We start from the raw sequence: 26,934 nt of genomic DNA on the forward strand, positions 1-26,934 counted from the left end.
TTCACAACACAAACTACACGGAGAAATCAGATTATAAACTACACGTTAGAAATGATACTCCCTAGCAACATAGAAATAGTCTGGTGCATCATTTTGAAGACGCGTGATTTTGTGTATAAATACTCAGGACTTCATACCTAAATAATGAAGACGGCTGCAACGATGTAAATTATGTGTGTACCAAGTCATGGAACCCTACTTTTTGAGGTACCAAATGACCATGAAATATACTGTTTCTTAATTAAATCTTTATAATAGATCTGAGTATAATGAAAGAAGTGTTCAAAAGTATTCGTTTTAAGAGTTCTTGATTTATTAATCATTCTCAATTTACTTCTGGAATGCAAACTAGCTTGAGTAACTCCTCTCCCATGACTCCAGCTGACATGATTCGCTGACATGCTCATATTCATTCACATGTGAATGAATATGATTATGAGCATGTCAGCTGGAGTTACTCAAGCTAAATGCAAACCAAAAAACTTCACAAAGACACAAGTTCAATGAATTTTGATTTTCTAATTGGATTGAATCATTGAATGGGGGATTTTGAGATGTTGGTGGCAGCAAACATGCCGATCCTTTTTCCATTGTTTACGTCACATTGAACATCATGCGTACTCCTAGAACTGTGAGGCTCCACGTAGTGGAGCCTCATGAGGCAGAACCCCGCAAAATTGTTATCAACACAAAACACTAATTAAGTACAAAAACGTCCATCCCAACCAAGCTGTTTCCTACTCCTAGAACTATGAGGCTCCACGTAGTGGAGCCTCATAGTCATAGAGGCAGAACCCCGCAAAATTGTTATCAACACAAGACACTAATTAAGTACAAAAACGTCCATCCCAACCAAGCTGTTTCCCACAGAACCGCTGCACAGTTTGCCCCTAAACTCCGTACAATACCTCATGACATACTCACGTTATGTGCACCCAACAAACATCGGTGGATTCTGTCTGTTTTCGGCAAAAATGTTGAAAAATATGCCCTTTCCGCACTGAGCCAACCTAACACTTGAAACGAGCACGCGCGCAGAATGATCGCAGTCATTTTCGGGTACGATCGCTCGGAGCGCGCCGCGGGGGTATGGTGTAGGAGCGGAACGAAAGTATGCGCATGCGTACAAGTGCAAGTACGTACCCCCCGCGGCGCGCTCCGAGCGATCGAACCCGAAAATGACTGCGATCATTCTGCGGGCGTGCTCGTTTCAAGTGTTAGGTTGGCTCAGTGCGGAAAGGGCATATTTTTCATCATTTTTGCCGAAAACAGACAGAATCCATCGATGTTTGTTGGGTGCACATAACGTGAGTATGTCATGAGGTATTGTACGGAGTTTAGGGGCAAACTGTGCAGCGGTTCTGTGGGAAACAGCTTGGTTGGGATGGACGTTTTTGTACTTAATTAGTGTTTTGTGTTGATAACAATTTTGCGGGGTTCTGCCTCTATGTACGTGGAGCCTCATAGTTCTAGGAGTACATCATGCGCACTTTGGCTTAAACAGATATCGTCAGACCATCTAAAGCTACGCGCTCCTATTTCTACGCAGTCGTGTTCTTATAATATTTTCCAACGTGTGCATCCTAAAAAATGACGTAGGCCTACTTTCGCTCGGATCATATCCTTTGATGCACGAACTAGTTTAATCAGCAACGGGAAAAATGTGGAAAGTGAAGGTTTTAGGCCTACCGGGAATTCAGGCAAATTTTTTTAAAATAAAATCTGCTTTTTATGCGCCTATCAATTGTTTTCCCTACCCCTCTCCTTCTGGGCTGCCCCACCCAAGACGTGGGGATTGTCACTTTTGAAGTGACAAAATCCCCACCCCTCGGGCAAAATTTAAGTGACAATCCCTGACCATGCCCCGACTTACATACGTGGGGCGCACTAGTGATCATTGCCTTTCCATTTACGCCAATGTTAACAATTTAATTTGAGTGACCAAAATCCCCACCCTGGGGCATGAAAAACGTGACCAAATCCCGATATCGGACCTGGGGTAGCGCGGGGGTGGGGGGGAGGAAACATTTGATAGGCGCATTACAGCTGGGGGGGGGGGGGCTAATTACCAAGTACAAATGCACTCAGATGCTTCCGGGCCTGCAGGAGTTGAAAATATGACCGTACAGCGACCTTTCTTGGTCTCCCACTGTCGTCAGTACTATAGTGAATAGGCCTATGTCATAGATAATACTTCGCAGTTTCTACAGGGGTGTAAAACTTATGGTGCAACCAGAAAAGACATGTTTTTTAATACTTTATAGGCCTATTTTGGAATTTTTTTTGTCAAAGCCATTAAAATCTGACTTCTCTCAGGTGATTGGGATGATCAAAATAACGAGTGGGATCTAATTTAAAAAGGTTAATATGTATAAACTGTATTTATTTTTTAAAATTTTACAGACTGCAATTACTATTGCAGAAGAAATTTTTTTTCTCAATAAAATCTCTACACTATCATACATGTACTTCATTGTAGTTGAAAACTATTTGGGTTTAAAGTAAAGTCAACAGATGAGCCGCGTTACAAGCAGTGATGTTATCAAATGTTCATTTTTCTCCCTTTTTCTTCATTTCAGTTTACTGTTGACTTCATTTCAATGAGTTAGCAACCACAAACCATCGCCATGGCAACTGTGGAGGGAGATAGTAAATCCTGGAGTAACGCCCAAGCTCTTCAGAAGAAGGAAGAGCTGTATACAATGGGCAAACTAGGCTTTGGCACAGTAAGTTCAGGTTTTGGAATTTATTGTTACTAATTTTAAACCACTCCATTCATTGTGTACATGAATGATGTGCAAAACTTGATAATCGTTATTTTCATTTTTTGAATTGCATCCTTTAATTAGATCCTCTATAATGTGAAGCGTTCACATAGAATGGATTGTTTACATCTCGCTACATGTTGACGCCCTCAACCGATGTGTGACATGTACAAATTCACTAAGTTGGACACACATTCCCCTACAAATCTCTCTTAAATACTTTTCAACATGTGTGACGCGATCAAGCTACATGAGTCGTTTGTTGACCCTGGTCAATTTTTAATTTTTTACAGATTTGAAAAGAGCACAATCTCAGCATAACTGCTGTGAAAACCGCATGCCGATACCATCTTTAGTTCAAAAATTATTAAAGTCGGAACACCAAGAGATGTCATAAAGTGATGTGATGAAGTGATCTAATTTTGGCCTGTATCTCCAAATAAAAATTCCCGACAAACGACTCATTTAGCTTGATCGCATCACATATTCCTTACAGTTCTCACATGAAAGTATACTCTCTGAGGTACAAGATAAGCATAAAAAATGTCTTTTTTCCGTTTCGAAAGTAGCGTCAGGTTGCAACATTTTTCCTGAAATATATTTGAAAAAAAAAGGTTTCCAAGTGAATCACTTTTTGCCACTTTGTTAAAAGCTACTTTGCAGCTTTTTTTAAATGGAGTCATCAGTAATCCTAGCATGAAATCTTCTGGTTTGTCTTGTTGCAGCGTGATTTACAGAAGCGTTATGAAGACATCTTGGGCCCACTGACCCTGTTTGCTCCTTATTTCCATGAGAAGGGTAAGTTCAGATCTTATGTCATCATTGGCAAGTATCTTGCAGTCAATGCTCTTATTATTTAAGGGAAAACACTTTGACTAAATGTATTCTCTCTTCATTTTGCACACAGCTGCTGAGAAAGTTGAGTTGGACATTGAACGGCCAGTAACTCCCATTGATGTAAGTATAAAATTGTAGTCTATCCCTTTGGTGTACAGATTGTTAAAAAAAAATGGAATATCTGGCTTGGGCAACTGTGTTCGCTTTTTGTGCCTGAACTTACCCGCATCGCGTGAAAACTGTCGTCTCTCAGTAACTAAATCATACCGGACAGTAATCACAACATGACCTACTGGTGGGCCTACACCGTGCATGACTGCAAACCACATTTGCTCGTACCGGGCACAGTGACTCTGCAATAAATATTGCACAGTTTCAGTTTTCGAAGTGTTTGGGGTTTATTGGTATATTTCGGGTTTTTCCAAAATGGCTTAACCAACCCAAACCGAAAATCGCAAACTCAAAAGTGAGAGCGACCCAACCTGACCCGAAGTCGGTTTTGGGTCAGGTTTGCACAACATTAGTGTGCAGGTATCCTTAATACCCCAGTAACACTAAAAATATGGAGTAGTGGGTCATGATGATATGGTTCCTATTTTGCTGCACTTGCTTTATGAATGATGACCTTTCCTACATTAAGTTGTTATGTCTGACTTTTTTATGTTCTGTTGAAATTTTCAGGAGAGTATCAAGACACCTCCTACTACATTCAGTCAATTAGCTAAGCTGATTCGTCGTAGGATAGCTGCTAAGCCAGAAGTCACTCACATCACCATGGAGGATCAACATACATTGGTAAGTAGGAAAAAGCTTTCTTACTCTTCGGTCAGTTTGAAGTAATTCCTTACTTCAGATCCCATCAAGATGTCGGAGGTGTCCAGATGAGCAATGTGTCTTATCTTTCTACCGACAATCCGTAGTGCTGTTGCTTTTGCTAAGTTGTCTTGGCTGACTGTAGTCTTTCCAGTTTTGTAGTCCAGGCTAGCACAAGCCCTCCCACGCCCTCTAAAGTCATCACAAGTCCTTCGATCTCAACTCAAGTCTCAAACTATTCAAATGGACCTTGATACAACAATTCCTTCATTATTGTTCATGATCTATGGTGACTGGACTTGTAGACGGATTTGTGACGGTCTAGCGATAGGGCACATGATTCATGATCGTGAATTTGTGGGTTTAAGCCCCACCATGGCCATGCGTGTTGTGCCCTTGAGTAAGGCGCTTTACCTCAATTACTCCTCTCAACCCAGGTGTTAAATGGGTATCGTCATTATTCAATGCTGGGAAGGTAACAGACTTGCTGTGGAGGAGGTGTGGAGATCCCCCCGAAGCAGCATTTCATGGACTCGAGTCTAACCCAATTACTTCGAAAGAGAGATGGGAACTTAGCCCTCTGTTACCTTTATTCTTCTCATTTCCTACTTTGCATAGGCTGGTATCATCATGGGAGAAGTCAACTGCATCTGGCCAGATCTCAGACGGCAAGTGGACGATCCGTTCCTGGTAGGTTACATTTTATAATCTCGCTGCCCATCTACTTGGAGTGTTTTTCCTGTACTTGATTTATTTTATTATTTGTTAAGGTGTGACAATGTAAATTATTCCATGAGTGCAAGTAGAAGGCAGAATAATGCAGAAGCGGACCATGTTGCTTTATGTGACTGGTAACAGAGGGTGTGATTATTGAACTTGTGTTGATAAACAATTAAACTCCTTTTGTCTCCCAACAATTTGAATACAAACTTCAGGGGTGATATTTGTCAAGATTTTCTGATTTCATGATTTCTTTGTCAGGATTGTACCTGATTTCAGGACTTTTAAAGAATTCTTTTTTAAATCTGGGATGCGTGAGATTTTACAGTTAAGGCATTTTATCTATTTAACTTTTTAAAGTTGTAATTTGTAAGGGGTGCCTTTAGGCAAATACAAACATACACATATGCTATAGACCCTAAGTTGCTCGGGGACCCTTGGCGATCAAACCCTCTGCCCCCCCCCCCCCCCACTCCTCTTCCCAATCTCACCCCGAAAATTGAGGCTTTTTTTCAGCGCTACAAACATTTTACACAATCAAGATTCAAGTATATAATAAACTGTTTCTGTCTGTTTAGACTGCAAATGAGAATAAGGAACTGCAGAGGAGAATCACGGTTCATATCGTCACGGTGTGTGAGCAGTTGTTTCTACACTACGTGGAAAAAGCTAAGAGTGAGTAATATCGGTTAGCTGTTTTCAGTCTCATGGCTTGTGCTTTCATCGAGAGAGAGAGAACAGGTTTAATATCAGTCATCTAGTATAAAATGAATGGTCCTTATTGGGAAAATGGGGTTGAAAGGTCCTCATTTGTAGAAATTACTTACAAATTAAACAAAACAGTGGCAAATGGGGAACTGCCAACAAAGCTCAGTTGGTAGAGCACTGAAATGGCAATCTGGAGGTCGCAAGTTCAAACTCCGCTGCAGCTAATTTCTTTGCTCAACTTAAACAAAATTATGAGAAATTACTTGACAGAAATTAGTTGATCAAAAAGGAAAACAAAAAATATTATAAGGCTAAAATTTACAAAAGTGCACACCAGGTTTTTGATTACCGTATGGATTTTTGAGAATTTGCAGAGAATTGTGCGAATTGATAGAACATGACGATTAATTAACAGGAGATTCATTGTTGTAGCATATTTTGCTGCAAAGATGTAAATTGTCATGTTTTTTTGTTTTATTTTCAGTTTTGGATGAGAGAGGAGTCTTCAGCAAACGAGCCAATATGAGCAGGCTCAATGCCCAACTCTCGCTGGATGCAAACAAATTGTAAGTGGAAATCTCCAGCTCTCTCCGTCAAAGTCCATCTTTTTTTTACCCAAAAACGTACATTCTGCAAGAACATGACAAATGTTTAGTGTTTATTGCATTCTGTTTTTGATTTTTTTTTATTCAATGAGTTTTTGCAATTACTTTCCTTGTGCGTCATGTGTCATAAGACATCCTCCTTTCATTTTTTTTTTTAGAATAAGTATTGACTACAATCTAGACGGGATGTAATGTTTTCACTCTTTACACCAACTGCCATATCTGATATTAACTTTTCATTTTTCTGATGTTCCAAAATGCAAGCATAGTCGATTATAACTAACACCCTTGTTGTATTGAGGAATTTTAGTAATGTATAAATGATATCAAAATGATTTTTGTTTTCCCACGTTCAGCCTGAACATCTTAGCTGTTCGTCGTCACATCGTTGCTGATATCAGAGGCGTCTTGTCAGATTCTGAGGAGGAGTACCCTGATGATGCACCACCTGAAGAAGAGGTAGCTCCACTTTCTTACCAGAAACTGGTGAGTGGATCAGAGATAATCTTAAGACACCTATGTCCATGAGTAACATGCAAAGAAAAAACAGCTCCTTTTATCAAATTGCACTGGAAAAACAAAATTCTCCTATTAGTTGAATGTTAGACTTGATCAATTTTGTATGCTCATCATCAAATTCTCATCAAATTTCAGCTTTTGGGATAAAAATCATTGATGCAAACCCACAAAGTTCTATTCCCAGACATGACCATTAAATACTTTTGTAGAGGTTTTCTGATGTATTGTTCTGTTTAAAATTCAGAGGAACTGACTAGGCGCATTAAAGTCGTATCCTCTCTGAGTGATCCCCGTCTGCTCTTTCTGGGGTTTGCAGCATTGCTAATGTTGCTAGCATTGAGACTTTGGGCGTGATCCCTGGCTACATGGCATAGACGGGTTTATGGCTTCTGACTAGCACCCCTTGAACAAATATTTTGACAAATTGGGGAACGGCCAACAAAGGGCTAGATAGCTCACTCGGAAGAGCACCAGAACGACAATCTGGAGGTCGCAGGTTCAAACCCTGCTCAAGTCAAGTCAATTAGAATCACACAGCATACAGAAGCTGAATACACAAAAGCCTACTTACCCATGCAATATGTAAACATGGCAGTATTTTTGTCTGCTCGACAGATTGAGACAAGCCGTCCGAAGCGCAAGAAACGTTATCGTCAGACGGTCGACCGTGAAGTGCGGGATTTGAATCGTCAGATGCCGGCCATACAATCCCATAAGGTGCTAGACTACCTACCTGATGTGGATATCCTACAGAGAGGGCTATTAGAGCAAAATTCTGCTCAGAGGAGGGCGTCGATACATGCTGCTAGGATGCAAGGAGAGAAGGAGGCACACAGGAGGAGGAGTATAATGTGAGAAAAGGAAGAAAAGGAGTTTTAAAAATGCCAGTGTAGGATTTCCCCACTGATCTCTATATCATGGCTGGATGGCCTAGAAAGATTCACAGGATGAAGTCATTTGAAGCTATATTGGGGAGACGCGTTGATGTTCTATAAAGGACAACTTGCCAACTCAGATTTGTTCTCAAACGTTGTATTTCACTTTAGTAATTTCGTGGTTCACCTTCTGTCCACTGCAGTTCACAGTGTTTTAAAACATCGTGGTTCACTCTTTGAATGTCGAAGTTCACTTTTTGTGACGTTTGGAAATATAATCCTGCCGGAAACTTGTCCTTTGTAGATCATCATAATATGTGTACGTTAACAGCGTGTCAAAAATTCATACAGCATGCGCTGTATGGATGTGCATATTTGTATATTGGCGGCCATATTTGGAAGACCGGGGGCAAACTGGTCAAAAAGCAACAATAAATTTATGTAGGGCGTACTGGGCATACGCAATCCAGTCAGTATATAGAGATCAGTGGTTTTTCCTCTGGGTTTTCATCCATTTCAAAGAGAACTTAAGCAGTCAGTGGTGTAGTCCAAGTCTTCAACAGTTCTCACAGGTTAATATCACAAGTCCATCAAAAGTCCTACAGTCTCGTGTCAAGTCACAAGCTATTCAAGTGAACTGTGATAAAAGCATTCCTTATTTTTTGTTGTTCGCCGTCCGTCACTTGTGATATACTTTAGACTGGACTTGTGATTTACTCCAGCAGGAGATTTTCAGACTTTTGTCTGAAATTAGACCTTTTGAATCTGAGAAAGAAAGATGTTACCAGTATAGAAAGAATTGTATCTTTCAGACCTTTCATCCAATTTTCAGACCATATTTTACAATTCATCCCAATTGACTTTTGATAGACTCCACTGAAACACTGTAAGAAGTAGATAAGAAAAGAGCCCTGTATTTTACTTGAAGCTTGTCCAAAATACACACAACACTGCCTAGTGTTGGATTAAGACAACAGAAAAGTTCCTGAAGAAACTACCAATGGCTTAGCTGCTCAATTACAAGATTAATTTGTTTTATTCTTTTGCAGGGATCAAGAGAGGAAACCCGTCTTCCATCGCAAGATGAGAAGAGCTAAATCCTTGGAAGTGTTTCCTGTCGAAACCATCTTTGAAGACCTGGGCATTGAGTACAACACTGTTCATAAGCGAAGACCTAGCCTGGAATTCGACCCCAAACTTGTAAGTTCATTGAGCCAGTTATGTTTATTCCTACACATGCTAGCAGAGGGATGATAAATGTACCCCATCAGGGCCTAATTTCATGGCGCTGTTTACAGTTAGCCAAATATCACTGCAGCAAAATATTTTGGGAATACGGTAAGTATATTTTACAGGTTAGCGGAGAATTTTGGCTTCTACACATGCATACATCCAATAACTAAGGATTCTACACTTACAGGGCTAGCACACAATTTTTCTGCTAGCGCGGTAAGCAAAGAACGGTGATCGTAAGCGCAGAATTCTGTAGTTAGCAGAGCCATGAAATTGCGCCCTGGTATAAAAAAACTGTTTAAGAAACTTCATTAAACATTTTGGAAATTAGCCCCCAAAACGTGTTAGCTTTTGTAGTAGTTACGTTTTAATATTTAGACAGTTCGCCATTATTTTTCCTTTATTCCTTAAACTGATCCCAGTTGTCAACATTTGTTGATGAGCCAGGACCCTATTTTTGCATTTAGAAATTCAGGTCGCCCTACCTTAATAGTAATGGAACAATTAGAAACAAAGGAGGCTATGTTTATTTTGTTGTCATTATTTGCTTTTTCCCTTGTCAAGCCCCACAGTGGATTATCCCAAAGTCAGAAGGGCCCCTAGCCATTGTAAAAATATATTGATTGCAAAAATATCAATTGTCATTGACTTCTTCTGCAGCCAGAGAAACCAAAGACGACCGAAGAAGATGTCTCCAAATCCAAGGACTCCCGAGAGTACTTCCAGCAAGATCTGAAGAAGCTATCCAGATATCGATCAGCTAGGGATGAAGGGAAAGATGAGCAGTTAGCGGAGGATGAAGATCTACCGCCTCTCTTGCAGGTAGGAGGGTAGTCAAGCCGGGTCCTTTTGGGAGTACCTTGTGCGTTCCAGAAGGAGCAGGAGTGTTCTTAGTGAAGAGACACTCCATGATAACAGCCAACTTACGTTCAAAGACAGCTAAAATGTTGTTCAGGTTAAGGATATTATTAAACAGTGAATGGGATTTTTATGGCCCACAATTTTATGTCTGAATCTGTAACATACAATTATATTTTAAATTCAGCATGACTACTTCCTTCTGATAACCACGATTTAAGGGACAATGCTGCTGTCAATTTCCATGTTTCTGATTAAAGTGATGTCATTCTAAACAAATATTCGGTGTTGTAGCTGTTCAAGCATTATTACTGGGTCTATTTCTCTTCCTTATTTCTTTCATGTCCCAATTGAAATTAGGTAGGCTTGCATACTTTACTAAATGTGTTTTTCTTCAGGCAATCTCACTAACAGACAGAGCTGATGCAAGAAGGGAAGAGTTGAGGAAACAACTGAAGAAGATTGAAGAGGAACGAGCAATCCAAGAGAGAAATGAACGGTAAGTTGTTGATCAGCAGGTGTGACTAATGTGTTTGTCTAAATGGACAGTGGTGTTCGAGAGTTGCAATAAACAAAAATTTTCATTAGTTTGACATTTGAAACAGCGATTTACTTGCAAGTCGTTGAAAGTTTGACTGTTGTAGTCATTGGGAACACTTCAGAGTGTCTTCAAAGACACATAAATGTCCAAAACACAGAATGTAAGAGCAATTTCGGGCGAGGACCATCAGTCCACTAGTGGTTGATTTGTGACGTAGCTTACGCCTGTGCACTAGTAGCAACCTGTGAATGCCTCTTGTCAAACGATGGTCAAATGTCATCATGAAGGTTACACCTCTATGTTCCGACACCCCGATGTTCCGACTGCACATATTCCTATTCCTAACCCTAACCCTGACCCTAACCCTAACCCTAACCCTGACCCCTAACCGGGAGTAACACAATCTAGGTTGTCGGAACATAGGGGTGTCGGAACATAGAGCAGTCACCATCATGAACGGGCTCCAAATACTTGACTAGCGTAATCTAATCATCCTTCGTTCGAGTAAAGTAAGTCGAGCTATGGTTAACTATAGTTCGTACCCAAACTTGATCTAGTTTGGTTGAGTCTTGTTGGTCCGAATACTTTTTGGCTCACTGCAACTCTGGAATGTAAATGGTTGTAAGAGACCTGAGATTTTAATATCAGGTTTTTTGCCCTTCACTGACGTATAAACACTATACTCAGTGTGTTACCTCCCGAGTGAAAGTTGGAAAAAATCGCTCGGGTGAAGGGCAAAAAAACGTTGATGTAGGGCAAAAAACCTAATATTGATTAACATCACCCCAACGCAAAATGCCATCTTATGAATAGAGCTGAGATATTTTATGATATAATTAGCCTGAAGAACAATGATAGTGTGATTTATTCTCTGTACTGCTCTAAACTGCCCTGCCTGTTACTCCCTATACTGCCCCAATACACCCAGCACTGTATTATTTTATGGATTGTCATGGAGTATATACAATATAATACAAGTAATACAAGTGTTAGTCACTGGCATAGTCGTGACGTCACTCAGAGGTCAACTCATTGCAACCATGGATATTGGTTCATGTGCAGTGTAACGGCCCAGTGAACACTGTGGTTTCGCTATGGCTATTGCATGGGAATCTGTTTCATTATTGGCTTGATTCTCTTGTAAGTGAAATAATATGCACAACTGTTGTTTTAACTGGTTTTGTGACAATCTGCTGAAAGACAATGAACCATTTTGAGGTACTAATTTGTGAAAATGTTCTTTAAAAGTAGGATGGAAAATTGCTGTCTGTAATCGTGTGTGTTCAACGTACGTGAAATTTGTCGATATGGAATGCACATGAATAGTTGTTGAGGAATGAGCCTGGGCAGGAGGTGATGTCACTATTTCAGCTGAAGCACCAAGTTGATAGGTATACTCAATTTCAGAATGAGTATTATTAATTCTGGTTACTCACTACAGTATTGAGATTTCCGAGCCTACCCACCCTCAACCTGCAACCGTCACCACCAGAATGCCCAACAAGTCAGTCGTCCGTACCTCAGACGTGCGTGTGTCAGAGCGTGTCAGCCTTTCATCTATCACACTGAAACTCAACACCACCGTCTTCAATGAGCTCAATGATGATGTGAGTATTTCACAGAATAGTGAATTGTTTCTGCTCTCGACAAATCAAACTTCGAACGGACGTGTAAACACAATTTTACTTTAAATGCCATCACAAAGTGGTTCCAAAAAAAGGACAGACATTGATTTGAATAAAAGCAGATTTTTCAATTTTCAGAAATGTTACTTGCTTTGATGAGCTCCTAAAACAATTTGGAAAAATTTTTCTTTAAAAGGCATAAAGGATCATTTGCTTTTCATGTATATTTTCGTTTCCAATATTAACACCACTCAAAATCCAAAGAAGAATGTTCAAAACCTGACCTGTTGAAGTTTCAGCATAGTGGGTATTGCACTTTTAAAAAAAAACTGTGAAAAATCATGCACAACCTTTTGATTACGAAACATGATGTGATCAATAGAACTCTTTATTCCAAAATACAATTGAGTGATCATGGGAAATCACCTACATTTCTTGATTTCTTCTAAATGACAGCAAGCCAAACGGAAAATTTTTCCGAGTGTTAAGTATCAATCCAAGTAAGCTTTTCGACAATAATTCAGTGGGTTACTTTTGCGATAAATGCAAATTATCCAATATGCCTTTAATGAGTTCAGGATATTGTAAATAACAAATTGAGGACAAAGAGGGTTATTTGTTGCATCCAAATATCTGTTACAGAAGTGTTTGCAACATTCTAGTGTTATGCCAAAGACTATTCAGAGTATCAATTCACACTGTAGATAACTAACTTTGAATCAACTATTTGAATTTGTTTGCATTACAGGTAAATGGCAACACTATCAAGAAACTGGACAGTAACCTGTTCCGTGGTCAAGAGATTAATGAAGTGTACAGGGAGATCATGAAGACGTTGTCTACTGACCACTTAGCCTATGATCAGGTAGATAACTCACTTAACCCCTCCCTCCTTCCAAACTATGCCCCAGCCCTACCCCACCCAAACCACCACACCCAACCCGGCCTACCACACCCAGAAACTGGACAGTAACCTGTTCCGTGGTCAAGAGATTAATGAAGTGTACAGGGAGATCATGAAGACGTTGTCTACTGACCACTTAGCCTATGATCAGGTAGATAACTCACTGAACCCCTCCCTCCTTCCAAACTATGCCCCGCCCCTACCCCACCCAAACTACCCCACCAAACTCAGCCTACCACACCCAGAAACTGGACAGTAACTTGTTCCGGGGTCAGGAGATTAATGAAGTGTACAGGGAGATCATGAAGACATTGTCTACTGACCACTTAGCCTATGATCAGGTAGTTAACTCACTGAACCCCTTCCAAACTATACGCCCCAACACCCAGAAACTAGACAGTAACCTGTTCCGTGTTCAAAAGATTCATGAAGTGTATAGAGAGATTATGAAGACATTGCCTACTGACTACTTAGCTTATGATCAGGTAGTCAACTCACTGAACCCCGCCCTCCTTCCAGTCTCTGCCCCGCCCACATTCACCCCAACCCACTTAATCCGATCTTTTACACTTAGAAACTAGACAATAGCTTGTTCCATTCTCAGGAGAGTAATGAAGTGTATGGGCTAAGCCTATTTTCAGGTAGTTTGAGACATCGTTACTTGAGACCATTTGTATGTAGAGTAACTCAAGTCTTACCCAAATAGAATTTGATGTAAATATACTAATTTTCCATTGTTTGAACTCTGGCGTCATTTCAAACAACTGCAACACATGTTTTTGCCCCTAATTGTTTCAAACATCAAATTCTTATCTTGAAAATAATATAGTTTGACTTTGAATGACTGTTAGATTATAATCTTTTGTTGAATTAAGAGAATCATGTGCTTAGATTGACATTGTTTTCTTGACTTTTATTCCCTGCATCTAGGATAAGTTTATGGAGCAGTCATCCAGCTACCATGCCTTAGCAAACCACACCATCCTAGCATCCTCCATGCTGCAGAAACGTGGTCAAGATAGAGTGCTGAACCCAGTCCTGACTAAGACAGAGACCCCACCCTGGGGAGACGACAGAGAAGAATGGTCCAAGAGGTATGGCTGTGGCTAACTGTAACACACTTGTCTATGGGAAGTGGATTCAGCCGCTTACATAAGCTTGTGTGTTATCACCAGCCGTAGCCAAGTAATTTATATGTGACCCATGTAAGATCAGAAATAAACTACTCATCCACATCAGACTCGAACCGGCCAGCCCAGTGAGCTCGATGGTTGAGTGGCAAGTCTGCACTAGTAAGCAGGAGGTTGTTGGTTTGAGTCCCATTCGAGTAAGCTTTGTGGATATTTTCTCAGAAGCCGTCGGAAAACACAGAATATGCAGGGTTTTTATAAAAATGCGTTGTGGAAGGAAAAAACCCCAAAATAGCATCTAATTGACCCAATCCTGACTGTCTTTCAGGGTTCTACAGATTAAAATTTGAATGAGAAATTTGGAATTATGCGTTACCAGTGCCCCAAAAGTGGACAAACTCAATTTATCCATTTTCTAATAGCAGAATTGTAGGTTTTTTAAAAGTCGTGCAATCCTTTTTAAAAAAAATTTCAGCTGGCAGAAATTTGGATTTTACTTTGATGACTCTTTCGGCACCAAAAAGTGGACAACTAAATATCTCAAATTCCCACTTCCAGAAATAATGAAGCTCAAAAAGTGGACAACCCTACTTTCCCATTTTCTGCTAGCAGAATTTCAGTAGAAAATTTGACTTTTTCATTTGTGCATTTTCAGTCAATGACCAAATATCCACCAGCACAAAATGGGAGAGTGTGATCTCTGCAATACATTCAACCTAAATTTCTGCTAGTGGAATTTCAAGATTTCCAGTTTTCCACTTTTGAGGCAGAAAGAGAGTCATCAAAAATCAATTTCTGCCAGCCGAAAATTGACAATCAAAAAGTCGACTTCAAAAAATCTGACATTGGCTTGTCCACTTTTGGAGCTCCATAATTCCATCACAAGTCAATCATCACTCATCCAAGTCAACTCACTACCAATTCAGTTGGACTTTGACAAAGACATTCCTGTGACGAAAGTGTTTTTTTTTGTGTTATTGTTCATCTCCCTGTTAGTTGTGACCGAACTTGTGAATTGACTTTTGACTACCCTGTAAATTGGGGTGATTCACAATGCAGTGCGCCCTCTAGAGTTTGTCGTGGAGAGTCCATTTTTCAACTTTACATTTGACAAAACATGGCCCATTTGAACAAGTGTCAGGAGACATTTACTTGAGCTAATTTGTTATAGATTGGGGCATAGTGTTCTGCCGCCTTACAGAAGTACCCTATTGATATAAAGAAAAGGAAAGGGCAAACAGATACTCGAATCATACACAATTTCAAATGTCCCGCGCTGCGAATTTGTCGACCATGTCCCACAATGCACTGGGAAAAATTAACTCTATGTGGCAAACTCTTGGTGGCGCACTGCATTGTGAATCATCCAAATTCAGTTGAACTGTGACAAACGTGTTTCTGAGATTCGTCTCCCTGTTGCTTGTGATCAAACTTGTCAATTGACTTTTGACTGTCTTGTGAAATGACTTGTTGATTCACAACTCTTTACATGACAATCTCAGTTGTAACAATCATTGCATTTCTGGTCTTTTTATCCAGTCCCATCTTCAACGCCACGTTTGCCAAGAAACCCACCGCCCAACAAGGCTACACCCTTGCCACCAGCACCCTCCTAGAATCCTTAACACCCAACATCAACCTAGGGGGTGGCACCCCCGGGCAGGACCTAGCTGGAACCAGTTCAGGCGGGTTGGATCTGGATGCAACTGCTATGGGTAAACCGGTCTCTCAAGGCTTGATGGACGACAGGAATGCGAGGTCCTATGCTTCGTGGCTTGCGTGGTGGAAGAATACCATCAGCTGCGATGATTACACCAAGTATTTATCTACACAGGTACAAATTTATCCTTTCAAAAAATTGTCTTTTAAATGAAAGGAGCCCTTTCGTCTCTTGAATGTGTTGTTTATTGCTCTAAGACATGTTTCTTAGGAAATGATACTAGAATGCGGGGGTTTTCAACATTTTCTCTGCAAATGTCAGATATGATGTGGATTTCCTATGATCTAGACTATGAAGCATGGTCAAGTATAGCGTTTCGCCCAGGCCATCGTGGCTTAAAGCGGAGGAGTTGCAAAGACCCGAAGCGACTGGAGCAAAGATTAAGTCAGCGCGCACGAGTGGCAAAACCATGAGGCCTTTCCCAACTTGATTTTGTTGAATTATTCATAGTTTTTATGCAAATAAGAAGAGTGCTGAAGGTTAACCAATCACAACGCAGATTTTGCCTAGTCGCTTCCATTTTTAAAAGAAGGGTGAGTAAGGAAAACGTTAGAGCAAATAACTGTAAGTTCAGATGAAAAATAAGTTCATACACTCAAATAATTTCTTGAAATACTTTTATAAGTAAAATTAGAATAAGATATGTAAGAACAATTACGCGGTCAAGATCTCGTGGAAAACTAGACTAGCATTTTTTGTTTTTAAATTTTGTGCAAGCATCCGGGTGCGTCGACGCGTCCGGGTAGTAGCCACGCGCGCACTAAAAGGCTGATGATTGGTTGGAATTTTGCTACCCTTTTGGGTGGCAAAAATCGAGATTATAAAGAAAAGTGTAAGAATTTCTCGACAAGTAAGAAAAGACCCTCGTGGCTTCGCCACTCGCGTGTGTGGTCTCCATCTCCAGTCGCTTCGCGTTTTCACCGCTTTGAATGCGGGCAAGTTAAGCCACGATGGCCTTGGTGAAAGGCTAGGTCAAGTAACAATTTACACACTGAATTTGTGCAATCTTTAAATGAAAGTACACCGGTAACCTGTAGATTTTGCCTCCTGAGTGCACGACTAATCAGCCTGATTTTTTTTTTTTTTTTTTCTTTCACATGATGTATGGATTATGATTGATTGCCAAATTATCGTTTGGTGCATAATAAACTTACTGGTCAATCAATTCAATCAATTAATGTACCATTCAATCCATTGAGCAATGAGTCTCTCAATTTATTCAATCAGTGTGACATTTAATTTTACAAAGAATCAAAACGCTATTATTGACCCCAACTTTGTGATGTATGTCACAGGAAACTGATTTTCTGGGAGCAGTATTTCACATGTACGAGAGTGACGATGATGAAGGGGATGCCAATAAATCTGATAAAGATGTCCTCAGCTCCTCCAAAATGGCCAAGCAAAGGTGAGAGAACAGGTGCAGGACAGGTGCACAATTTCAAGGACCTGCTCAGCTGAAATATAGCCAGGCAAATATTCTCACTGAGCAAATATCAGCTGGGGACCACTCACAAGCAGTAACATCTCATGATATGTTGACTGGTAACCTATTTTGGCTAAGCAAATATGCATAGCTCCAGCTCAATGAAATCCGCCCCAGGAGCACAGAATGTGCACATATGAGTACAGTATGAAAGACCAATCATTTAATAGACTTTTCAAAGGTGGATTTTTTGCGTCGGGGTGATGTAAATCAAATTAGGTTTTGCCCTTCACTGACATATAACACTGTATACTCAGTGTGTTACCTCAGAGTGATACGTCGGTGAAGGGCAAAACCTAATTTGATTTAATAGAATTGCTCATTGTATATGAAAAGTCACCAGATGTCACCTGATGTTTTTCAGGCAAAAAAATATTTTCTAATAAAAAAAACATTCCCTATTTGCAAATCAAGCTTTAAAAAATATGCATAAGGAAAATCAGCATTGCCAACAAAATCTTAATTATTTATTGGCAATTAACTAATCTAAACGACGCATGTAAATGTTTCATCAAAGTTTTCCAGCTTAACCAGATTTTGAAACACATTTTTACAAAGCAAGCAACTTTTTTTTTCTCACAAACGCGCAGATATCACTGAGTATGCAGTGCTCATAAAATTCTGTTGTTAAAATATAAATCAATTGACATATCCCTGAAGCAAAATTCAATTTACAAAACTTACATTCGTGTTTGCTTGCCATAAAAACTTTCAGAGATCGAGACGAGAGACTGAAGGAACTGAAGAATCAGAAGACCGATTTCCAGTCAGGAATGTGGAACGTCAACTCGGTCTTGATGGGAGGACTTGGCAAGGATCCAGAAGTAGAAGGTGAAATGTTGCGCTACGTTAAAACATTTTGACAAAGGTGTCTTTGCAAAGAGGTTTCAGCTGCGTCCAAAGATGCATGTATATTGGCAAGCTGTAGCCATGTAATTCGGACGCAGTCTTAGAGATGGGATGATGAAAGACCAAAGAAAAAACATTCAATCAATCAATCAATCAATCAAAAGAAATTTATAAAGCGCCAAAATCAAAAAGTTCGTTCTAAGGCGCCGATGGGGCACCAAAAAGAAGAAAAATTATTGATGGTACACCTCCTGAAACAGGCAAGCTTTCAGGAGTGTCTTGAATGTATGCAGTGAGGTGGTATCTCTAATGTATTCTGGAAGTTTGTTCCAGATTCTGGGGCCGTATACAGAAAAATGATCTATCAGCAAAAGAGACAATGGGTTCTAGGCTCAACAAAGTGTAGTGAACAGGAGGTTGATGATCGAAGTGGTCTTTGCTAAATGACTGATTGAAACATGCGAATTGTTCGTGAAATTTGTGACCTGCCACAGCATAATGAGGAATAACCCCCACTTTTGACTTTTCACGGTATGTACATCATGTTTCAGCGCAAATCATTGGCTTTCCAGTGATACCAAATTCATTTCTGTTGCTTAAGTTGTTCCAAAGATATGACGCAGGAACTTCAACAGTGTCCTGCCAAGTTTCGCTAACCTCATTTCGAGAAATAACGGCTTTGAAAAAAAAAAGACACGCATGGTCTGCCAATGGCAGTGAAAAATGTTTTTAATTTTTTCCACTTTTGTGGGTATTTTTCTCCCAGCAAAAATGCATACCTGAATCTTTGATACCTTGGCTACTCAAAAATACGAGACAATTAATATCGACTTTGGCAAGATTTTTCTATTGTATCCGACTTCAGGCGTCGATTACTCAAAACAAGGTTTTGGGGGACATTCCTCATTTTACCTCAGTAGGTCACATTTGCTCTCAGCAGATGCCCTTTGTCATTTTCCTGTAAATGTACCCTTAACAAGACATTTTTAGTCACAAGTTATACCTTGGGGAAACAAGGTAGATTAAGGAGACATTTCAATATCTCCCTAATGTCACAACTCCTATTTAGAGGCAATTATGTACTGGCTAGATCGATTGCTCGTGGCCCAAAACATAAAGTATCAACATTTTGTGGGGGTAGGATAAGGTAAAATGTGGAGTGCTGTGGCCTCGTGGTTAAGGGCATTGGATTTGTGGTCTGCGGGTAAAGCTGCAGGTTGTGGATTCGAGTCCTAGTGGGGTCATGGTACGTGTGCCCTTGGGCAAGGAACTTTGTCACTCATTGCTTCTCCCCACCCAGGAGTAAATGGGTACCTGTGAGGGCAGAGATGGTATTAAATTAGCTTCCTTGCGCCTAACAGGCAGCATTGAGCTGCATACTCCCCAGGGAGCTGAGATGGTATTTGGAATGTTTCAAGGGCCCAATGAGCAGGGGTCACTAATAATGATGTAGCGCCGTAAGGGCCAGTACCTGGTGGATACGTGTGCTTTGAACATTTTTGTGCACAACCCTATGGGAATGTCTCCATAAGTTACCATTCTCAGTAATAATAATTATCATCGTCATTTCAGTGGTAGATCCAGTTTGCTATCAATTATGCAGGCAGGCAATAAAAAAATGAGGGCTGCAACCCCTCCTTTTCTCTTTGCCCTCAACCTGGATCACCACTACAGTCACTGTCTTCGACAAAAAAGTGGGAAGACAAATGAGCATTTTTTGCTTTGAAAATGCCCTTTTGGCAAAAGAACAGTGTGGATTTTTTTGATGTAGATTAATAGGGTGCTGCACAGTTTTTCTTCTACCTTTTCAAACTCGTGGCCCGTTTGCCAACAAGTCAATAAAATGAGGACAAATGCCATTAACGTTACTTATTCCTCGTTGATTGCGTTCTCTTTCTTGAAACAGAAGAAGAGGAAGAACCGGAGGAATCAGAAGGAACAGACTCCAGAGCTCGTTCCCGCCGCGCTCACTCGCGTTACTTACTCCGGACTACATCAAGAGGCTCAGCTAAATCCACTACGAGCTCAGTATCCAAGAGTGCAACGTTGAAGGTCCCTGGATCCCGAGGAGGAGACGGAGGCAAGCGATCAGTCTCAAGATTGTCATCCAGGGCAACCATGAGGGATCTTACCAGTCGTCTGTCAAGCACCGTAAGCATTGAGCTCATCTAGTTTGATTGATATTTAATCATGTACATCAGATATGAGTATTATTATCAAAAGTTGTGCCTAGGGAGACAAGGTAGATTAAAGAGACATTTGAATGTCTCCCTAATGCTTCATGTCCTATTTCTAGGCAGCATTTTGCTGTCACAAGTAGCCTTAATCGATCCCTCGTGATGCATTACCCAAATTACAAAGTTTGGTGAGGGTAGGCTAAGTTAAAGTTAGGGTTAGGGGTCATTAAATTTCAGATTTTTTTGTGAGCAAGTCTATGGGAATGTCTCGCTAAGGTACCATTTCCCCTAATTATTGTTATTAATATTTTCAGTAGTTTTTTTTGGTGTGTTTTAGTTCAGTGATAGATGAGGTTAAATCAGTCGTACTACTCTTCAGACTGGTATTGAGAATAGTATTTGACAATGGATCGGAAGCGGCCGGAATTGTAAAAATATTGCCTGGAGAAATGCTTCTATTTTCAATAATTTTAGTTATTGTACAATAACTCAAAAATGTTTCACAGCATACCAATAATTTGGTGAGTCAGGTTGGTTTGGTGGTCCATTCCTCACCTTCCACCTTTATGGCCTAGGTTCGATTCCTACCCTGGTCCACTTGTGGATTGGGTTTTCAGTCCCTGCTTTGTTATTATTTGTCTTGAGATATCCTCCCACCTCTAAAACTGTGGGCTTCGGGCACTTATTTGACAGATCATTTGTTTCATTACAAGAATTAAAATAATAATAGTAATTTGTTTCATTTTCCTTTCGGTGTTTTTGTAGAAATCTCTGCAGACATCTGCCGTTCCTGAGCCACTGACTTCCCAGGATAGATTGGAGGCCATCTGGACCTCTCTACAGATGCCTGACAATCTCAAACTAGACATGGCCATCAAATACAGCTCAGATGACCACATGGACAAACTAGAGAGTGTAAGTACTTGACAATGATCGAAGGCACTGGACTCAAGAATGGCCGGTGAATTACACTGCAAACTGTTTCTACTGAGACATATCAAATAACTCAGATTCTCAGGCTAGAGTTACTTATCTATTGTAATGTGAGAGTTTTGTATATTTCATAAACTGTGTTGTGGCCTCCCCACCCCACCCCACCCCACCCACATGTCTCTGACCCAGAAACTAAAACTCAAAAACAAAGGAGCTCTTGGTTTCAGAGAGTGTAAACAAAAAAACTGTAATGATATCTTCAAATACTTTGTAGGTGAAAGTGTATGCAAACTGGCATTTCTAAAACTGACATTTATATAATTGCCGTTTAAACGAGTGCTACGTTGACTTTTAGTTTTACTTTCATTTTCCGAAGATCTGTAGCTCGGTTTAAGAATTAAAAAGAATTGAAGATCTATAAGGAAGATAGTAATCAGGTTACAAGTACGTTACAAGTACAGGAGGAAGGAGTTGTGTGTGGGATCACTGATGCCATTAAAGCTGACGTTAACAGGCAAGGTGTCGGTGTTTGATGCTGTTGGCTGTTACATTTGATATTTAGAGAGCACTATCCATGCAGATGGTTTCTCGTGACCATTAACTTGCTAGGATGTCAAACAAGTTGTCCGAACAGCTTGTCTTCTTTCATTATGCAGTTTTGTTTCAGTTTCCGCTTTCACTGTTTTTGGTTAGGTTTTGTATTCTCATTTATTCAGGCATGCGACTTTTCCTCGGATCCGCTGATTTCCTTGTTTTTTACTTCTCATGAATGCCATTACAAATTGAAAAACACTGTACAAAGTCTTGTTTGGTTTGGAATTTCCTTGTTTTTATCTAAATTCCCAGTTGCATGTCTGTTTTATTATATTTGTATTTAAGATGGGAAGAGCACTGAATAATTATAAATCAGGGGTGTGAAATCTCAGCTTTAAAGCTGATTTCAGCTTTTTTTGTTTTGGATTTCAGCTTTTTCCCTCACTTGCTGTGTACAACATTATAGGAGATTTCCAAAGTTCAGCTTTTTACACCTTTTTCAGCTATTTTTATCAGTGGTCACTCACACCCCTGATAAATATATCAAATTCACCCTTTGGGGAGGTCTGCTTGAACTTTTCCCAATAGCCCCCCCCCCCCCCATCCCTCGCCGAAAAATGGGTTATCTAGCCGAGTACACTATTGTAATTTTAATTACATGTAAATTATTGATACATGATCATGTAAACACTGTTGTCCTCAAAGGACCGAAAATGTATTACAGTGCACATGTACATGTTGCCTCACTGGCCAACGACACATGTTAGGGGGGGGGGGACTCCCATACATGCACAACAGACCCTCTACTACTTGTGAGCTCTAAGCTACCAAACCTTCCGAGTGTTTCCTGAATTTTTGATTTTTGTGTCGCCTAAACGAAGTTTTGGGAGACACAAACCAGTCCTAAATTCTGTATGATCGTGTTACCATAGACACGTAGAATGTTAAAGTTTTTGGAATTGCTCTCATCTCCTTAATAATCGCCCAAATTCTATAAAACTTAGACACAAGGGTCATTGGGTAGCAAAGATAATGTGGGATATATTTTGGGTCACAGGTCAAAGGTCAACTGAGGTTTATAACAATGATGTAATTCACAATTTTAGGGAAAATTTTACAACATTGTACATGCTTTCATGGATTCTGATGAAACTTGGATGCAATGACCCTTGGGTGGGAAGACACAAATCTTCATCGGATTACTGAGGTCAAAAAGGCGACAAAGGCGATCCACGGATCACTTGAACCCAATCACCCCTGGTGATGATAAATTGTATACAGCACCTATAAAGCGCACTTTATCTGCAAGATATTCTAAGGCGCTGGTCCAGACGGAGAAGAGAAAACTCTATTTTGACTTGATTGCCAATGTTTCTGCTCTACAAACAGTTCCATTTGTCAATTATTATCTGACCTTTGTTGACAGGCCATTGATGCTTGGGAACTTGCTACTGAAGTCATCTTGCAACGAGAAGCAATCCTGACCAGACTGGAAACATTTGAGAGACTGGCCTCTGATCCTGACAGATTCTTCCAAAAAGGTTGGATAATCTCTCAATTTAAGTAATGTTTGAGAGGCGTTTTGGCAAAATGAGACAGAACTGGGCACAGGTCGAAATGAGGGTTTGCAGGTATTAGGAAAGAGAGTACAATTCTCCTTACAATACTGTTCGTTGCACTTCAATCAGACATTCCGTCGACAAGTTATGGCTGTTTAAAGTTTGCATTTATTTATGTCAAAAAAGTAAAATACTGAGAAAACGGCCTTTAATTTTGAGTTTTATATTAGTGAAAATGAAAGATGCTGATTGCTTTTTCTTTAAAAAACAAAACAACTTTATATCACGATTTTATATTTCTTATGTGCAGTAGACATATCAACAATTACAAATATCAAAATCAGAAAATTGGAAAAAAAATCACCCCATTCTGTTTTTTGCATTTTCCTCCGCTACTGCCGATGCCCATTTCCGTCTCATTCGCCTCACATTTTTCCTTTGTGTTTTTTTCTTCTCCTTTACCCTTTCAAACTTGCCTTCGAACCACAATCTCTTGCAACATTGTAAGTGTGAATAGAAATTGCCATCTACCATTTAACAGTTGTTAAACTTTATTTATTGATGTTTTGAAACAAAATCCTGAAAATGACAAAAATCCTGAAAGCCTTGTTCGAATTTGATAGATAGATTCATAGATTCATGTTTTATTAGTCATGTAAGTTAAAAACAGACATGAAATTCTTTTCCTGGTGTAAAAGCAATAAAATGAAACAGTAAACACAGCAATCAGCATATAAGATGATGAAAATCTTGAAAGTATCAATAGCTTAAAATATAAATAAAAATATGCCGGTAAAGAAGGGTAAGAAATAACCCATTGTCCCTCCAAACATACCTAGGATGACAGAGTCTTCAGGTAATTGAATCTGTGTCTTCTTATTTCTCTTACAGGTCACAGAGGTTCCTCAGTAGCACGTTTGAAGGAAGCGAGACAACGCAGCGAGCTCTACACAAGACTTCATGATCTGGATGTCCATGTCAGAGACAAAGTTCAGTTAGTCCATAAGAAGTTTGCTGACGTTCCCACATTCCAGGTATGAGAATCGGTTCGTTTTGGAGGCTGGACACCGTCTGACTCCAGGTGGCGCTGTTCATTGTAACAAAGTGTATCTACGTTTGTTTCCAAAACACAATATACGCCATTTTGTTGCATTTTAGAATCCTACCCTCTCCTTGTTGGCAAAAGTTACTTTCGACTGCTCATATATACAGGGTGGTGCAAAAAGAAGGAAACCCACTTTTGACAGCAATTGTCACCTACTTCTTGAGCATATTTCAAAAATTCAATTTTAATGGTATTGAAATATTGATCTTTAATAATAAGTGACGAAAAAATGATAGCTAATGCATATTTTGTCTCTGAGATGTGGTAGTTTAAAATTTCATGTGCCAAACCTGTTTGTCCACGGACGGCTTTATTCCATCCGCTTGACTGAGCTCCGGAGCTTGATTTGAAGACAAACAACACTACACTAGACTTACACGTGACTTGTATTTAAATTAGCATAAGAACACTATTCTTGCGAGTGTTTTAAAGATTTTTTTCACCACGTATGTTTGAAGAGCTATACTTCACTACATTATAAGAAAACAAATCAAATAAGTTAAGTAAGTAGGTTAAAATTCCTGTCAAAAGTGGATTTCCTTCTTTTTGCACCACCCTGTACATGTAGTTGAACACAATTTGGGAGTACAATAAAGCAAAAGATTAAGTTTAGAAACGGCTGTTATACTGAGGGTATGTTTTATAAGTTTTCACAATCGTGCAACTTTGTCACTTTTTTTCAAATGGATATAACACGTTTTAAAAATATACTCTTCACATGTCGACCTCTTTATTAGCATTGTTGCCCTTTGTCCTTGCCTTTCCTTTCTTACTTTTTGTTGACAGTTACACAGTTTTATATACAGGGTGAGTCAAAAAGAAAGTGACCTGGATTTATTTTTGTTTTCCCTTAAAAAGCAATTAAATTTGACACACAAGTGAAGCACATTCTTACACTATTGTGAAAAACAAAATGACTGAAATTGATCCGTGCTATCAGAAGTTACGTCTGTTTTCCTTTACAAGTTTTTCGCTCATTCATGGAGGTAGGAAACCTCCATGGTGCATTGTATTTAACAGGTATTCATCGATGCGTATCAGTAACTGATCAGTGGTGGACAGTTTTAAAATAGAAATAGCTTGCGAATAGAGTATGCGAATTACTTGAAAATTCCACAGTTACTAGTCAATAACATGTACATGTACTATATTCCTATGTTCTTACTATTATTAAATGGAGAGAGCCACATATCTTTTAAATATTTTTTATAACGCCGTCATTTTCTTTTTGACTAACATTATACAAATTTCTTGAATGGGGCGTCAAACCCCATGGACTCAATCAACTCGTTTACACAGAGAGAGTAGAGAGCGAGAATGAATGCATGGCCCAAAATGACTGGTGCTTACACAAAGACAGTCCGGCTTTGCGCTTATTAAAAGAAATAATAATAATCATGCGTATTTTGAACCTAGTTTTAATCATCGAGTTCTGAAATCAATTAAAAGTTGTTTACAAATGTCCTTGTCATTTATTCCTCCTTAGGGTCGTCCTTACCTCAACAAGATGAAAGTGGACTGTACCGAGATGCTGTATTGGTTACAACAAGAGAGGCGTCAATACGCTTTGGATCATTCCACGCTGGCGCAGGGGGTTAAACTCCCAGTAGCCGATCTTTCCTCTTTATCATCAGTCACAGCATCGTCAACAGCTTGAGCTGTAGATTAAAGGGAAGATACAACATTTGCAAACATCAAAAAACGGCGTGATCAAATTATCATGAAATACCTTACTGGATTGTTAGGGAATGACAGTCAAAAGCATCCTGTAAAATTGTGGCTCCTGGTGTGCAGACATTTTCAAGCAAACTTGTATTTTTTTCCAACGATGGTCGGCCGACCAGCATTGGAGAAAAGTGGCTTTTTTTCAAAAAGTGCTCCTAATTTTTCATATTTAGTTATTCTGCATGTTTTTTGCAATTGATTACACACCTGTGAAGGGATACAAGCCTGCTAGACTGATTCTTAATACAATTCCCCAAAGTCTATAAATTGTTCCGTTTATCTTAAATGGGAACAGGGAACCAGACTACAAGAATATGGTTGATTTTCTTGGATTTTCCAGCGAATTGCAGCAAATGTTGTACATTCCCTTTAACATTCTGTGACAAAAAAAATAAATACAATGTATGTATGTGTAATTGTGGCATCAGCCAACCATTTTCAGTTTTAAAATTACATTTGCGTTTTACCATATGCATTTGTTGTTGTTTTTGTTTAATTTGGTTTGACCGTTCACCAACATATTTCTAAAAAGAAATGTCTTTTGTGATTCAGAGTAGTGGTGCTGAGAAGTCCTGTAGAAAAGCTCAGAACAAATCACAAAAGAGATTAAATTTCACGTTGCAATTTCAAATGTGTTCGTTTTGCTGAGTTTGCCATACTTCAAATGTCATTCTTGTTGTTATTAGGGATTGGTACACTTGCTTTTATTTCTA

At 39.6% G+C, this 26,934-nt stretch overlaps 1 protein-coding gene and 1 non-coding gene across 3 annotated transcripts; both read left to right on the plus strand.

Moving 5' to 3' along the window:
- Positions 1–91: 91 nt before the first annotated feature.
- LOC119740237 (coiled-coil domain-containing protein 87-like) lies at positions 92–26,284 on the plus strand. Of its 2 annotated transcripts, XM_038215479.1 has the most exons (25): positions 92–207; positions 2,580–2,726; positions 3,491–3,563; positions 3,673–3,722; positions 4,284–4,397; positions 5,034–5,105; positions 5,714–5,810; positions 6,328–6,409; positions 6,805–6,934; positions 7,583–7,818; positions 8,892–9,042; positions 9,736–9,897; positions 10,332–10,432; positions 11,916–12,081; positions 12,848–12,893; positions 13,084–13,154; positions 13,934–14,097; positions 15,673–15,967; positions 17,149–17,261; positions 18,055–18,170; positions 20,095–20,339; positions 21,131–21,280; positions 23,259–23,373; positions 24,283–24,425; positions 25,983–26,153. In XM_038215479.1, the coding sequence occupies exons 2-25, from the start codon at positions 2,628–2,630 to the stop codon at positions 26,151–26,153; spliced, it is 3,162 nt and encodes a 1,053-aa protein (XP_038071407.1). In that variant the 5' UTR covers positions 92–207; positions 2,580–2,627. The 2 variants fall into 2 exon arrangements, with proteins under 2 accessions (XP_038071407.1, XP_038071406.1); XM_038215478.1 differs by lacking the exon at positions 13,084–13,154 and having other exon boundaries at positions 12,848–12,964; positions 25,983–26,284.
- Trnav-gac lies at positions 7,412–7,484 on the plus strand. Its single transcript has one exon. It is a non-coding gene; the product is annotated as a tRNA-Val (tRNA).
- Positions 26,285–26,934: the final 650 nt, after the last annotated feature.

This window comes from Patiria miniata, unplaced genomic scaffold (genome assembly GCF_015706575.1).
Source record: "Patiria miniata isolate m_02_andy unplaced genomic scaffold, ASM1570657v1 HiC_scaffold_5, whole genome shotgun sequence".
NCBI lineage: Eukaryota > Metazoa > Echinodermata > Asteroidea > Valvatida > Asterinidae > Patiria > Patiria miniata.

Excerpts from the sequence above, each read along its gene's own strand:
- LOC119740237 (XM_038215478.1), top strand. The coding sequence starts at position 2,628 with ATGGCAACTGTGGAGGGAGATAGTAAATCCTGGAGTAACGCCCAAGCT. Across the intron at positions 2,727-3,490 it reads GCAAACTAGGCTTTGGCACA|CGTGATTTACAGAAGCGTTA; the intron begins GTAAGTTCAGGT and ends GTCTTGTTGCAG. Across the intron at positions 5,106-5,713 it reads AAGTGGACGATCCGTTCCTG|ACTGCAAATGAGAATAAGGA; the intron begins GTAGGTTACATT and ends CTGTCTGTTTAG.